Source organism: Danio rerio, chromosome 22 (assembly GCF_049306965.1).
Source record: "Danio rerio strain Tuebingen ecotype United States chromosome 22, GRCz12tu, whole genome shotgun sequence".
Taxonomy (NCBI): Eukaryota; Metazoa; Chordata; class Actinopteri; order Cypriniformes; family Danionidae; genus Danio; species Danio rerio.
In genome coordinates, this window is record NC_133197.1 from 23,553,367 (window position 1) to 23,569,992 (window position 16,626).

General features: G+C 43.1%; 1 protein-coding gene across 3 annotated transcripts; it reads right to left on the reverse strand.

The window, feature by feature from the left end:
* Positions 1-713: 713 nt before the first annotated feature.
* On the reverse strand, positions 714-14,997 carry cfhl2 (complement factor H like 2). Of its 3 annotated transcripts, NM_001007418.1 has the most exon segments (12): positions 714-1,424; positions 1,517-1,693; positions 4,641-4,808; positions 11,770-11,949; positions 12,300-12,455; positions 12,537-12,707; positions 12,840-13,013; positions 13,234-13,422; positions 14,174-14,250; positions 14,350-14,455; positions 14,542-14,709; positions 14,899-14,997. In NM_001007418.1, coding segments are annotated over 12 exon segments (1,821 nt in total). In that variant the 5' UTR covers positions 14,969-14,997; the 3' UTR covers positions 714-1,239.
* Positions 14,998-16,626: the final 1,629 nt, after the last annotated feature.

Genomic DNA, 16,626 nt, shown 5'->3' on the forward strand with positions numbered 1-16,626 from the left:
CTTCTGAACTGCAGTTAAAGTCACCCAAAATTATAGGAAACTCTTACATGAAATCACTTCACGTAAACACCTTAAGTATCACTGTCTATTAAGGCAAACAACTAGATAGATATCCTTGTAAGCGTAGTCAGTAGTGTCTTCGAAGTAAGTGAAAGATCCAGAAGGGCATCCTGGTGATTTGATTCAGAGGGGCACTTTTTTTGTCAGAAGGCTCACCGGTCAGGTATACATCCACGCTAAAATATCAAGGTGAAAGTTATTATAGCTTGCGTAGAATAGACCCAGCTCCCAACCCAACTTTGAGAATATAATATTTTTTTATCACCTGATAAACAGTCCCGCGTTAACGCAGCACGTTAACTTTGATAATGGCACACCAAAGAATGGCTAGATTGTGAAGTGAAAGTTCAATTAACAGAAATTTTGATTAAATGTAATGACTAATATTCAATGAGTCAAAGCGACTGCTTAGACCCTTCCTGCTTAAGCCCATTGGCCCCCACTGAAATTCACTATATAGTAATTCTAAAAAATCCTGGAATGTTTTCAATTTTTTTTTTATTTGTTCTCAACTAAATAAATACATGAACATTCTGGATGAATTTTAAATTCTTAAGTGTAATGATCCTTTAATGATATTCATGTTGGATTGAAAAGGATGATTTTAAGAAATATCTGTGTCAGTGTTCTAAAAGAGACCCAAACACAAGGGATAAATCACAGAAATAGTATTTATTAATAAAGAGAAATAAAGCACTCGTATAGTCAGCTTTCTTCTGGGCGCTGCAGGACTGAACCAAACAGAAAATAACCCTCCAGGAAACAGAAACAGAAGAGGATCACAGGGCCTTTTACAGAATGGGATTACTCAAACACAGACTGCGGGCAGAACTGATGTTAGCCAATGCACAAGAAGGCAATGACGAGTATGCTTTTGCCTTTGCACATGAAGCTTGGGACAAGCTTTTAAACAATTATCAAGCACAGAGCGAGAGAGCAGAGAAGATCAGATAGCCAACAATCAGAGAAGAGTTGAAACAGTTGAGAGTGATGAGTGACCATCTGCAATGACTGTCAAAGACTGACCCTGCATCAGGGTCATCAAATCAAACCTCAACAAAACAGGTCTATTAAATGAGCCTCAATATTATCAGGTTGGTAAATGTGACTGTAGATTAGCCATAGGCACATCTGATGACCTCAGCTAATTCCTGTACATCTGATAATACACAAACACATCTATTCACATGATTCAATTTCCAACTTTCCATCAGAACATGTTGCTTTCTTGTAGTGTCCTGTCCTAACAATCAATCTATGCTGGCAATAATAGTCAACATAGTCACCATGCTTTATATAGCCTGTTTGTTGATCGGGTCTCATGTTGTGTGCTTCAAGAATATCTTGTGTAATTTGACAAGGCTCTGTGACAAAGACAAAATAAAACTGATGAAACATTAAGTTCACTTCATGATTTGAGTATTTCAAGAGAATCATCTGGAGAAGCACGACTCACTCAGACATTTCGGAGGGGTTCTCCATCTCCCGTTTTCACACCTGTAATATTGCTTTCTCTCACTCAGCACATAGTAAGCCTGGCATTCATAGTATACCTCAGTAGGCATTTTATCATCTGGATTCCTACTAAAATGACTTCCATTTTCAATATAAGGAGGAGGTGGGCAGATGTCACCTAAACAATTTACAACAGAAACATTTTAATCCATTTTATGTTTATTAGAGCCCACTTTATTTTTGTGACTATTTAGTGTACATGTATTCTTTATGCTATTAAAACATTTGAAAATTGTGTTTTACACATAATTCACCCATTTGTCATACCCAGCTAACATTTCAGTTTGTTTCAGCATTTATTTCAGTTGCAAAAATAAAGATCTGAGCATAAACAGACCACTAAAAAGCCCTCATATCTGAACTGTGTGACACTTCGTAAAACCTGCCCCACTTCTTACTGTCCAACAAGCTCTCCGTATTAGCCGTGGTGCTCCCCTATAAACTTGTGCACTCCTCAGGGAAATAGTAAATAATTTCTGGAAAAATTACGTTGCCTAATGCCTAATTTCAGACAGAAGCAGACTTGAAGGTCTGCAATATGCATGAGAGGGAAATATTCAGGATGTGAGAGTAACTCGAAATAAAAACAAAACAAAAAAGATTGACGCTATAGCCTTCAAGTACAGTCATGGGAAGTTTAATATAATTCAAATGTTACATATTGATTCTCTAACATATAATTCATGAATGTATGCAAACTGTGTCATCTCCAACAAGATAAAACTTTAATGCATCTATGAAATTCTATAAAGATTAGTTCATTGTTTGTCTGGGTCTCTAGGCTTTGCATTTAAATTAGCCCAGCTCACCTGTCATCTTCAAGTTTTCTGGTAGTTCACTGGCTATTTTGCTACTACACAAGTCACATCTAAACTAATTTTACTGTGTGCAAGCTTTAAGAACAGAAAAACAATTGTTTTGAGTAGTTCCTTTAGCCACTATACATTGATTAACATTTGATAATGATCCATCTACACAATATATCAATTTCATACACTTCTGTAGCTTTCAGCAAAGGATTAAATTGTATACTGCCCAGCTTTTTTGTGTACCTGCTGTCTTCGTTAAGACCTATAAGAGCACGTTTTCATTATTTTTCATGTAATCGCAATGTTAATCAACTACCATGCCTGTCAGATAAAATGGCAACATGAAAAAGAATAGAAAGAAAAAAACATGGGCACAGAATATTGGCGTTATTATAATTATTATAATATTATAATTATTATAATAGCCAGATCTTTCTGTTCAGGGGCAATTAATCCAAATTCAATGCCGACTTCGATTTTGGTCTTCAATGATTATGAAAAATAAATTAATCAAGATAAAATAATGAATATGCGTCATACAACAGAAATCCACATTTATTTCTCCTCAAAGCTTAATTTAGCATCAATCAGTAAAATCATGCTATGTGACTTGCAGCATGGAATGTGCTTCGTTCATTGTTTTTAAAACATGAAAGGGAACTCATGCTGTTCTGTGCATGCACTTAATCTCTGAGTGTCCGCGCGCGACGTATCTGAAGAGCGGTGGGGGGGGCGTATCTGATGAGAGGTTGGGGCGTGTGTGCACAACTTATCTGAAGAGCGGTGGAGGGACGTATCTGATGAGCGGTTGAGGCGTCTGCGCATGATGTACCTGAAGAGTGGTGGGGGTGAGTTGCGTGCGATGTACCTGAAGAGCAGTGGGGGTCAGTTGCACGCGACGTACCTGAAAAGCGGTGGGGGTGAGTAGCATGCTGAAGAACGGTGGGGTTGAGTTGCCCCCAACGTATCTGAAGAGCTAGGAGGGATGCGGTGGAGACTATTTAAGGACCGGGCGAGAGACGCGTGATTTCTGGGAGATTATCATTTGTCTGCTGGCATCCGGGAGTCTCTATGCATTTGCGGGAGACTACCGGAATTTCGGAGAGACTTAGGATGTCTGTGTTGTGTAATAAATAAACAGAATGAAAATGCACTTGTTGTAATATATTTGAACCATGCAGCTCTTAATGTGACAATGAACAATATCCCTGCTGCTGACCATGCTCATCATTGTTAGGCCCAATCTTTTTTTTACCCCTTAGGCCCTTAGCACTTCCTCTTCCCCCTATTGTTTCGTACGTTTACCTGAAGGGACAGGGGTTCCCAATTCTTCTTTAGTTTGGAATTGTAGGGGTAAGGTGAAAGGCTATATAGCCCATCAGATTTAGGATAAAGAACGAGCCTCCTACATTCAGCCTCTTTCCTTTTCCACTTTACTTTACTCCTTTACTTCCGTAGATAAGGAAACGGAAATTTCGTTTATTAAACACCAAAATTTGTTTCAAAACTATTTCTAAATTCAGTTCTAATTTCCAGCAAACAAATAAATGAACAATAATGAAATGAGACCAGCACACCCATGAGTCTACTTAGTGATGCAAATAGATTTGCTATTTAAATTACGTGGCGCAAAACAAAAAAAATTAGGGTTGTGCTGTTCTGAAAATAGAAACAAATCGCGCCAAACATGTTTTTTTGTGCCTTATTGTGCCGAGTGTATAATAGGGCCCGAAGAGGTTTGAGAGTTTTCTTTGAATTTACCAGCTACAGCAGCAACATGACTGCAAATAATACCACTGCAACATACTACAAACAAGCATCTGATTTATGTGTTAATGTGTTACAGTCATGATCTTCAACCACCTTTTGAATTGCCACAAGATTCCATAAGATGTATATGTGTGTGTATTTCGCACTGTGTCATCCCTTCACTCATGTGCACTTTTTTCAGCACCATGGTAGATTTGTTGATTGTGCAAACAAAATATTCTCTTAATGTTCATATTTTGATTATTTCCCATTAATTTCCTATGGCGGTCGTGTTTGACCTTGAAGACCACAAGCTTAATTCACATTTTGACGTTTTAGAGTGTTGCCCCTTCACTGCTTTGTGTTAATATTTGAATTATGACTGAATTAAAACATTTGGCTGCACAAATTATCAAACCTTTTGTACAAATTGTTGGTACTCTTTTGACCTCTGGCTGTGTGAGTACATTCATAGAGTTTATGTCCAAAACATTTTAAGTGACTCACTTGTGCAGACAAAGTCTCCAGTCCATTTTCCGTTTTCACAGATCCACTCTCCTTCTGGAATTTTATCATACGGCTTCAAGCATTGGTAGTTTAGAATTTCTTTATCCTGGTATGTGTCTTTATCATTTGCCAGTGACATATAATTCTCAAGTGGCCTGAGACACCTTGCTAATGGATGAAGTTAAGACACAATTAAAAATGCATAAATAGTTATATATACATTTTGTGTTATCTATAATAAAAATATGCACAACTTATCCTAGGAAAAAAATATGTGGAGAGAAACTGAATGGAATTATATATACTATTTAGCTAGATGAATTTATATTCGTCCATTATATTTAGTTATATTTTAGTATCATCTTTGATGTTTTCAATAGCAATACCTGTATTTAGTTTAGCATGTAAAATATGTTGCTCTTGGTATGTTTTGTTGCATGTTTCAGATGACAAATCCACTAGAAGGCACTGTCTACATTTTTGCTTATCTAAAATATATTACTTGGGATATGTTTTCAGATACAAGTGCATCAATATGTCCAGAGAAGGTGGGTTTGTTATACAGACCAGTAAACCACTGATCTAAATCCTATCTTAAACCCAACCAATAGTGTTTCAAAACCAAACGTAAGAGAAAAGTGCTTTATTAGCAGAGCTCAGCTCTTTATCAGACTTAACGGCGACCTGTGACGGGAGCATCAACTTCCTTTGGGGGGGCTTGGCGCATTCACTAGCCACAGGAACTCGGAAAGGGCTGTGACGGCAGAGCGTCTTGGAGCTATAGGAAAAGTGCTGTTGGCATGGAACAGCCAGCGTGAACAGGTTCAGTGGAGGAGTAGTTTTCCGAACCCACCAAGAGATGACCTGCTCCCTCACGCACGGCTCATCTCTCACCACTGAGGACTCCTGGGCAAACTCTATGAAAGTGTCGTCGAGTAGGCTTACCTGAGATGTGGGTGTGCCAAGAAAGAGTTTTTTGGTGGCATGGCGCATATCTGCCTGTTAGCCAAGGGTGACATTACAAGGGTGCCCATTGTCCTCCCCGGGCAGCAGACTTGAAGGACATGAGAGCATAGTCCAGCAAAACGCATGGGAAAGGAACCCAGTTCGACTGCCACTGTACAGTACATGTCGTCCAAGCACTGGTAGGAATACTGCTTCCCCTTCGCATGGGGAACTTCAATGCTATTGGTGGATTTATTCATTAATCCACGAATGGGGATTTCGTTTCCAAATGCCAATCGTCTGAAAGAGTATACAACGGGCCAAAGAAATGCCAATGAATTGGCAGTTTAAGCTTGCGCACGTGTGCCTTATTGCCAATTAGCTCCGCATTTAAGCACAGGGGAAGCAAGGAAACTCCATCCTTTTCGCTTCAGAGAGTATTACAGCCTTCTGAGAGAGTCGATGAGGGTTCCACTTGCTGTGATCCAGTGATTTCGAGCGAATGTGAGCATTGTCCCGGTCCAGAGTGTGTACACACAGCGGTAGTTGGTCGAGCTGGGTTTCCGCCGTGCCTGGCGTTCTTTGGGTCCGGTCTTCCAGAGCGGTGCATATAAAGTTGCAACTCACAAACAGAGCAACACAGTCGTGCAGCACGTCCTTTTCAGGATGGTGCTCCGACTGTGCATTTCTGGATGCAGTGGTTTCCTGTCCCCGGATGATGGGCATGGGCACTGCGTTGCATGCCTGGGGGTCCAACATGTTAATGCGCTGCTCGCGGGCAGTTCATGTTGTCATTGCAATGCCATGACTGTTGCACAGTTAAGATCGCGGCTAGCCTTTGCAAAAGGGCGAACCACCCCAGCTGTCCCCTGCACTGTAGCGGGCACTCGGGCAGATCTGAAGATTCCAGTGGGAGATAATCCATCGCCTCCGGGCCCGCGGACCTCCCGCTCCTCCAAGCGCTCCATCCAATCTTCAACGGAGGAAGTGGTCCGTCTAAACAGATGGTAGCCCTTACGTTCGATGACACCGGGGACCAGACATCCACTGCTGCATCGGAGGGTGGGCTTTTATTGTCGAAATGGAATCCAGGCCCGCTCGCCCCCCTTGGGCAGGTGAGCGCTGTCAAAACGGATCCTGAAATGGACATGTTAGCCGTGCTTTCCCGGGCTGCTTCGTCCGTGGTTTGGAGATGGTTTATCCCCCAGCTTTGCTGCCAGACCGACTAGATGGGTGCTACATAGAGGACCAGAGGGCAAAGCCATCGAAGCCTCTCGTCCCCTTCTGCCCGGAGGTGCACAGTAGGCTCACGCAGTCTTGGAGGGCACTTTTCTCTGCCTGTGCTGCGTGTCACTCCGCCCTCACCACTCTTGACGGCCAGGGGCTATGTGTCGATTCCTCAGGTCGAGCGCGCGATTGAGGTCAATCTTTGTCCGTGTGGCACCTCTTCTTGGCGGGGTCCGCCTCGTCTCCCGTCCAAAGCCTGTAAGTTATCTGCCTCCCTCCGAGCTAGAGCTTACAAGGCTGCGGGCCAGGCTGCTTCCGCCTTGCATGTGATGGCCACCTACCAGCACTACCAAGCGCAGGCGCTGACCGAGCTGCACGAGGATGGCTCCAACCCAGGTTTGTGAGCTTCACACGCATCTGACTATGCTCTTCGGACCATTAAGTCCGCTGCGTGTGCGTTGGGGAGGACGATGTCCACATTATTGGTCCAGGAGCTCAACCTCTGGCTAAACTTGGCTGATATGTGCGAAGTCGTCAAAGTCCGCTTTCTTGACTCCCCCATATCTCAAGCTGGCCTGTTCGGCGACACCGTCTGTGAATTCACCCAGGAAATCAAGGCGGTGAGAGAGCAGTCTGATGCGATGGGTAATGTCATCTATCGGCGGGACCGTAAGCCCGCTCTGCCCGCCGTACCACCCATATCTGCTGCCCAGGGTGACGTTAAGTCCGGTAAACGGACCACGAAGCGTCCCCGAGACAGGCCATCCGGAGAGGAGGAAACTTGCTCTTTCCCCGCTGGAGGGCGGGGCCCATATTCCAACGGTTCTTTTCAGTGCCACCAAAATTTTAATGAAAGAGCACTTTTCCCCTTCCCGGATGTGACAGCATGAACCCTGCTAGTCTGGGACGCGCTGCTTCCCAGCTCACAGGGTCTACATGCTCCGCCAGTGGCTCACGAGCGCTGGGGGGACGATCTCCTTTCCCCCAGCCCTCGAGCCCCCTCTCCGGAGTCAGGGTGCGGAGCCAGAGCGAATCGCTCTTCTCCAGCTCTTCCGCAGGACCCTGGATCAGCACACACACTCCGTGCTGCCCCACCACTGTTACATTAGCGGTTGTAGCAATGACTCAATTAGCGAAGGCTCTGCCTGCCTGGTTTGCGTGGGCCAGCCCCTCGCGGTGGCTCATACGCAGAATCAGACTCGGCTATGCGATTCAGTTCGCGAAACGGCTCCCCAAGTTCACGGGTGTGTATTTCACCAGGGTCAACCCCCTGTCTGCCCCTATCTTGCGAAAGGAGATTGCTGCCCTCCTGGCGAAGGGTGCAATCAGGCCGGTCCCTCCAGCTGAGATGGAGAGCAGGTTTTACAGCCTGTACTTCATTGTACCCAAAAAGAGCGGTGGGTCACAGCCAATCCTAGATCTGTGCGTTTTGAACCGCTCTCTACACAAGCTGCCGTTCAAAATGCTTACGCAGAAGCACATCCTCCGATGCGTCAGTCCTCGGTATTGGTTTGCAGCCATAGACCTGAAGGACGCGTATTTTCATGTCTCCATTCTTCCGCGCCACCACCAGTTTCTGCAGTTTGCTTTCGAAGGTCAAGCGTGGCAATACAAGGTCCTCCCCTTTGGGCTCTGTCTGTCTCCGCAGGTCTGTCTAAGGGAGCTCGTGGTCTCACTGAAATACTTTCAGAGGCTCCTGGGGTATATGGCATCCGCTGCAGCCGTCACGCCGCTCGGATTGCTCCATATGAGACCACTTCAGCACTGGCTTCACGATCGAGTCCCAAGACGCGCATGGCATGCGGGCACACACCGAGTCTCTGTCACTGCGCTGTGTCGCCGCACCCTCAGCCCTTGGAACGACCCCTCGTTCCTGCAGGCCGGTGTGCTTCTGGGACAGGCGTCCAGTCATGTTGTTGTCTCAACAGATGCTTCTAACACGGGCTGGGGAGCCGTGTGTCGCGGGCATGCAGCTGCGGGCCTATGGAAAGGTGCCCAATTGCATTGGCATTTCAATCGCCTAGAGCTATTGGCAGTGTTCCTTCGTCCACTGCTTTTTTCCGGTGTTGGAGCAGCAACACGTGCTGGTCAGGACGGACAGTACGTCGGCGGCAGCGTATATCAGCCGTATGGGAGGTATGCGTTTTCGCCGCATGTCTCAGCTTGCCTGCCGTCTGCTCCTCAGGAGCTGAAATCGATGCGCACCATTCACATCCCAGGTATGCTTAACCGTGCAGTCGATGTGCTCTCATGACAGCAAATTCACACTGGAGAATGAAGACTCCACCCCGAGTCTGTCCAGCTGATATGGGCGCGTTTCAGGAAGGCCCAGATCATTCTGTTTGCTTCCCCCGAGAATGCTCATTGCCAGTTGTTCTTTTCCCTGACAGAGGGCTCTCTCAGCATGGATGCACTGGCCCACAGCTGGCCTCGGGGCATACGCAAGTATGCGTTTCCCCCAGTGAGCCTGCTCGCCCAGTTACTGTGCAAGGTTAGGAAGGACGACGAGCAGGTCCTGCTAGTTGCGCCCCTCTGGCCCAACCGGACCTGGATATCAGAGCTCGCCCTCTCTCACCTACTCTCTCAGGGACAGGGCACCATCTGGCACCCTCGCCCTGATCTCTGGAACCTCCACGTGTGGTCCCTAGCCGTGAGGAAGACTTAGGTAACCTACCATCTGTGGTGGTTGATACCATCACTCAGGCTAGAGCCCCCTCCACGAGGCGGGCCTACGCCCTGAAGTGGAGTCTATTCACTGAATGGTGTGTCTCTCGCAGAGAAGACCCTCGAACCTGCCAGATCAGTGTTGTGCTCCCTTTCCTTCTTGTGCAGAGCTGCAGTCTAGGTGCCGGAGAACGCTGGACGTCCATCGTGGAGAAGCTGCAGGGGGAAGGGTCATTGGCTGGTGTAGAGGCTGGCCCTTCAGGATCAATGCCAAGACTAAGCAGGAGAGCAGGCTGTCGCCCTCCACTCTCAAGGTTTACGTGGCTGCCATCTCCGCTCATCATGATGCGGTAGCTGGCGGCACCGTGGGAAAGCACAACCTCATCATCCGGTTCCTCAGAGGCGCTAGGCGAATTAATCCAACTCGCCTCCTTCTCATGCCCTCTTGGGATCTCGCCCTCGTTCTCACAAGCCTGCTCCCTTTGAGCCACTCGAATCAGTATCCTTAAGATTTCTGTCCCCTGAAGACAGCTCTGCTGGTCACGTTGGCCTCCAATAAGAGGGTCGGGGACCTGGAGGCATTTTCGGTCAGTGACTCGTGCCTGAAATTCGGGCCGGATTATTCTTACGTTATCCTGAGACCCCGCCCGGGTTGTGTGCCCAAGGTTCCTACCACTCCCTTTAGAGACCAGGTAGTAACCCTGCAAGCGCTGCCCCCGGAGGAGGCAGACCCAGCCCTTTCTTTACTTTGTCCAGTTCGCACTCTGCGCATCTATGTGGACCATACTCAGTACTTTAGATCATCTGAGCAGCTCTTTGTCTGTTATGCAGGTCGGCAGCAGGGAAGTGCCGTATCCAAACAAAGATTATCCCACTGGATTGTGGAGGCCATTTCATGTGCTTATTTGAGCAGAGGCAAGCCGTGTCCTCCGGGAGTCCGTGCGCACTCCACTCGAGCGTTGCATCCTCTGGGCTGGGCGATACCCAACACATTTGCTAGGTTTTACAATCTGCGAGTGGAGCCGGTTTCCTCAAAGGTATTAGGTAACCCTTGGTGATTGAGGAAACAACTCGGTGGGGTGTTGTAACACGATTGCGGTGCCATTTTTCCCTAACACCGAGAAATGTGTGCCTCCTTGTCTGTCAGTATGTTCCCCGTCATGTGAGCTCTGCAGTTTCCTCCGTGGCCCCCGGCACTGACTCAGCAGAGGAGTCACTTGCTGGCCCACTACGTTATAGGTCAGACCTGCTATGTGCTGACCTGCTGGTATAGGTGCCTGCTATGTGCGATCCCCACTAGGCGATCCCATATGCCTTCCGCCACGGTTCAGTCCCCCCTCTTGGGTGGACCCGTGCCTTCCCTATCCGCTAACCACCTTCTTATGCGCACTCCCCCTTCTTAGGGCTAGTCCATATGTAATTGCCATTTTGTCTCCCCCATTGGGTGAAGATGGTCTCCGCAGCGTCCTCCCTACCGGGATTGCACGCTTCCCAACATACTGTCGTATTTCCTAGAATTATCTAGACGCTAGCGACTCCCAAAAAATATACCTAATACGTAAAACTTCCTTTGAAGTGGGATAAGTTAGGGCCAGGGACACGTTGGAGGACCGCGCCTCCCATGATGTGGGTGCGTCACGCTTGCTTGACTATCCTCTCATTGGAGGCGTTGGTAAGGTGCAGACATTATGGCGTTTTCCATAGTCTTCCCATACGTGGATTTTCTACAATCAAATCCACCTATAGCATTGAAGTTCCTCACCCAAAGGGGAACGCTCAGGTTACAGAAGTAACCCTTCATTGCCACAATGACTGTCCTTTAGCTGTTAGCAAGTCTCTTCAGCCTAAAAGGATGGCGTTTGCTCGCTCCATGTGTGCTTATATGCTGGGATAATTAGCAATGAAGCACACCTGCGCAAGCTTACGCTGCCAATTCATTGGCTTTCATTGGCCCGTTCAATACACTTTCAGACAAGCGGCTTCTGAACTGAATCCTCCCATACGTGGATTTTCTACAATCAAATCCACCTATAGCATTTCCATTCCCCTTTTTTTAGATAAAAAGTCTTAAAATGTAAACAACTTATAAAAAACATCCAATAATATAAATAAGTGGTAATTTAATAAGAATTTATCAATAACTCAATTTTGACAAAAATGTCAGAAAGAATCTTATAAATCTAAAGTGACGGAATATTTAGAGATAAGCTGTGACTTCGGTTATCAAGGTATTTCTGATATGTTTGCTTTGTCTAGAACAAAGTTCTGAATGAACCATTAACCAGAATCTCACCTTCACATGTTGGTGTTTCTTCCCATTTTCCATTGCTGCAGAAAACTGTACTTTTCCCAATCATTACAAACGGGCTTCGGCATGTGTATGTAACACTTGATCCATGTATATAAACAACTTCAGGTTTAGAAATAATGACTGAATTATCCACATATGGAGGAATGCCACATCTCACACCCTCTAAAAAACGAAAATAAGAACTCACAACTAGACCAAAAAAGCTGAGTTTAATATTACTAAGTACTAAATATTAAATATTAATAAGAACAAATTGTACAAATGTATGCTATAAATGTTAGTAATGTAATAACTACTTGCTAAATATGTCTAACAACAGTCTAAGAAAACATTCAAGAGAGACAACTGGACATAGAAATTTATTCAGAAGTTTTGTATGTAAATAAGTGTGTAAAATTTCACAAACTCCAAAAAAAAACTGAGCTTAAGCTTGTACATAAATGCTGTTGTTCTGCTCACTGTATACTGGTTTCATTTCTCACAAACATTTAATAACAGTTAAAGAAGCTCACCGTTACAGGTTGGTGTTTCCCATGTACCATTGTTGCATTTTATAGAAGGTGTACTTGATATGAATCCTGGATCACAATCAATTTCAGCGGTTTCTTGATCTTTAAGTTTAAGTTTTCCATTCTGAACACTGGGGAAAGCACCACATTCTTCCTTCCCTGTAATGAAAGATGACAGAAAACACTTTTGAATACATTATCAACTATTTCACACCTGAGACTGAGATTAATCAAACTCACGGATGCACAGAGGAACATCAGACCAAGAGCCTTTAACACACGTCACTGAACTCCACCATTCTCCATTGAATGGTTTGTAACCCTTGTTGCAGGCGTAAAAGATTACTGTTTTGTTTAGGGGTTGACTAAACCCATTTTTCACATGTACATCAGGGCACACTTCTTGCTTTGCTGCAATAAAACAGTTTCAAGACACTTCAGATCTCTTATTTAAAATGTTTTAAGCAATCTACAATTATTTGTTTGAATAATGAAGAAGTTATTTTGGCTTTCAGTGGAATTAATGGCAGCAATCTTACAAACCAGTGCACTGCTGTAAACCTGTCCATTGAGCTTGGTGATCACAAGTGATTTGGACAGTTTCTTCAGGTTCAAATCCCGGATTACATTTATATCGTATTGTTGAATTAGTGCTGTAACTTTGTCTTAGATCTCCTATAATTTTTGCATTTGGGATATCAGGTCTTGCACACATTCCTGTAAAACAGTACTAATTTGAATTTATTTTTGCAAATGAGAAACAAAAATGTTGAAAACACCACAACATCCACCACCACCACAATGTCCTCCAAAAGTTGGTGGACAAATGCTGGTTATGTGGAGGTTCACATGTAATCACTGAAACATGATTTGAGATCTTTTAATAGCATCCAGTAATGTCATAACCAAATCCAGAAGTGTTCTTAAATAATCTTACCTTCACAACCAGGATTAGAGTCCCACGTCCCATCATCTTGACATGCAAATGTTTTGATGGTTTCTTTGGATCTAAACCAGGTTTTTTCAGTGCAGGTGATTGTCAATCTTTCTCCAGCTCTGAAAATAGTTTTTCCCTCTGGGACGACCCTTTTCACCTCATAGTTTGAAGTAAGCTCACAAGTTACAGCTGTAAAAGGAGTACAAAGTTATATGGAAAAAAAATAATAAATAAATTAAAAAACCTCAATTAAACTGTTCAAACTGTTCAATTTGTTGACAAAAAAATAAGTATTTCAGAAACATTTTAAATGTTTTAAGAGCTATTGTGTTTGTTCAATTGCTATATAAACAGCCAGAAATGTTAAAAAAATAAAATATTATTACATTTTGTCAACTTAATCAAATATTGGTGTGCTGACTGCATTCATCAAGCTCTGCCATAAAGGTAAAAGTCAGACTAAAGTCAAACTAATTTTTAGTTTTCAGCAATATAACCACATGTGTCAACTTCTTCATTTGGTATGTGAGGTGTTGTGCATGTCACCTCTGGGTTCAAAGAAAAAATACAAGAACAACAAAATGTAAGTTGTATTGAATAAAGCACAAATGCTTAACCAAATAAAGCAAAAGTGAATGAATCTATGCACTTTGAACGCGAAGCACTCCAGCCACGTCTGTGAATGTATCTACTATCTATCTTATTGACAGGAGATTAACTTTCAAATTGAATAACTTCACCATATTTCCCCTCCTTTGTGTTGCCCGATGCAATCAAATCTCTGTCTATATGAATGGCTGGACATTTCACAGCTAGACAAAATTTAAAAATCTGTAAAAAATCTAAAATAATTCTGTAAATTCTCTTTAGTAGTTTATGAGACTAACATAAGTGTATGACTGAGAAAATCAAAAGAAAATAGTGAGGAAAAAAAGCAAACCTTCACACACAGGGATGGCATTGTCCCATCCTTGAGATCTGCAGGTACGGTGATTGATTCTGCTTTTCATTTTATACCTGTCAACATGTTTTAACTCTTTAGAAGTTTCAAGGAATGTTAAACTGAGGATGACAGTGATGTTATATAATAGAAACAAAGGCATAAGACCATAATACCCTTTCTTGCAAGTATACACCACCGTTGTTCCAAATACATACTCCGTCCCATCTAAAAGTTTAAAATCAGCGTTTGCTGCTTCCCCTGGATGACTGCACCTTTTCTCTATTAAAATCAAATGAGTTTACATAATGTCATTCATTCTATAAGCCACCAAAAAATGATTTGATCACATTGATTTTTTGTCTTACTTGCACATGGTCGCGCAATGTTTTCACTCCACTTTCCGTCTTCACACCTTAATCTGTACATGCCAGTATACCCTGTCTGGCAGGTCACTCTTACTGTTTTTCCATCAGGATATGACCATTCTAAAACTGGTTCTACATTTTCATAGTTAATGTCAGTTCCAAGACAATCTATAGGGCACAAATAAACACTACACTTTACACAGATTTAACTGTCATATGCATGCACACACAAAATATTTTGAAAAGTGCATTTATAGTACACAATATAACATTGAAGGATTGTAAGTATTTAAGTGCAAAATATAACAATTTCAAATCAATAGAATTTTAATTAACTGGACTGAAAGTTATACTTACCTTCACACTGGCCACAATTCAAGCACAACAACCAAACAACGAAGCCCAGGAGTTTTGCAGGAACATTCATTTTGAGCTCAATTCACAAGTAGCTTTTTTGTTGGTCTGTTCCTGAACCTCTTGTCATTCTGGAGATCAGCAAGTTAATCATTTACCAAAGTCAAAAGAAGTTCAGTCTTACACCACAGCTCTCTGTGGTCAGGCAATATTTCCTGTAAAAAAAAATGTTGTAGCAATTCATATTACCGTAGAAAGATTATCATAGAAAACTGAGATCTCTTGAATCACACACAAAAAAACCTAGAACACTGTCCAACCCTTAATGGATTCTTAGTTCAGTCCTCATCTTCAGTCAAAAATTTGGTGGTGATTTTTGATAGCAACCTTTCGTTTGAAGGCCAGATTTCAAGCATCTGTAAAACTGCATTTTTACGTCTTAAAAATGTTGCCAAGACATATGCTATCAATGTCTGATGCAGAAAAGCTTATTCATGCTTACATGACCTCTTGGCTAGACAGTTGTAATGTGTTACTAGGTGGTTGCCCTGTTGGCATAATTTACAAATTTCAGCTAGTTCAAAATGCAGCCGCTAGAGTGCTTTCTAGAACAAAGGAACATGATCAAATTACTTCAGTTCTTTCATCATTGCATTGGCTCCCTATTAAATATCGTATAATTTTTAAAATTGTATTGACTACCTACAATGCCTTGAACTGCTTATCTCCCCAGTATTTGAGGGAGCTCCTGGTGTATTACAGCCCGTCATGTCCACAACGCTCAATTAAGTCTGGATAACTGATTTTTCCCAGAATAGCAAAATCCACTTGTAACCCGGATAACCCAGGTTACTAGTTGGTAGTACACAGCAATAGAAAAAATAGAAATACCCTTATAAATATGAGAAAAAACACTGGCAGAATACTTGATTAAATAATATACATTAAAATTATTTATTTGTATAAATAATTTATAAAAGAGTATTATACAGCATTCAAGGGAGTAGTGCTTTAGAATGACATCATCGTGCCTTCTGCTATAGCAGCAGAACAACTTTACAAACAATAACAAATCTCTCTTGTCTGTTAGTTTGTGTTTACTGTTGCTATGGTGATTCAGTGTTTGCAAGGGAGTGAGAGAAGTAAGTTGTTATTGTATTATCAGTAGAAAATTATTAGATTTATATCTTTTAATGTTCTAAACTCGTATTAACTGTGCAATTTTACCATTAATAAGATGCTGCAATGATTTATGTAATATATTTTTGATTAAGGATTGAGAGAAAAAGCGTCATTTGTATATGAGAGTGAAATCTGCACACGAGTGCCACCTGGAGTTTTCCTGGGTTTTCGCTTTGATTTTGAGTGATTTCCTTGGCTGGGTTTTTTGTGTGTGTCGAAGCATCTGTGATGAGTCCCTAATTCACGTTGGACTCGAGGAGAAACTTACGGCGAGCCACCCACGGAACCGACTCTCCTGTTAGACTGTGTGTTTGTGCCACCGGACTGGTAGGAGAGTTCTTTTGATTGTTTGGAGAAACGAGACTCGGACTCATCGCGACCTTCCGGTTTTCCTTCTTACTTTTCCTAAAATCCTCAACGGAAAACCTTTACTGGAACTGAGCTAAGAGAATCAACAGTTCTCTTTCACGAAATCCTTGGTATTGAACTGTGAACGGCAAACGGTGGAACGAATCATCTAAAAGCGAAACAAATCTTTTGGACAGCAAA

What these genes read in the sequence shown, in the direction of transcription:
- cfhl2 (XM_021469319.2), bottom strand. Translation starts at nt 14,968, where the DNA reads ATGAATGTTCCTGCAAAACTCCTGGGCTTCGTTGTTTGGTTGTTGTGC. An exon ending in CATTGCGCGACCATGTGCAA is followed by an intron (nt 14,456 to 14,541) that starts GTAAGACAAAAA and finishes TGATTTTAATAG; the next exon opens with AGAAAAGGTGCAGTCATCCA. An exon ending in GGAAACACCAACCTGTAACG is followed by an intron (nt 11,950 to 12,299) that starts GTGAGCTTCTTT and finishes TTCGTTTTTTAG; the next exon opens with AGGGTGTGAGATGTGGCATT.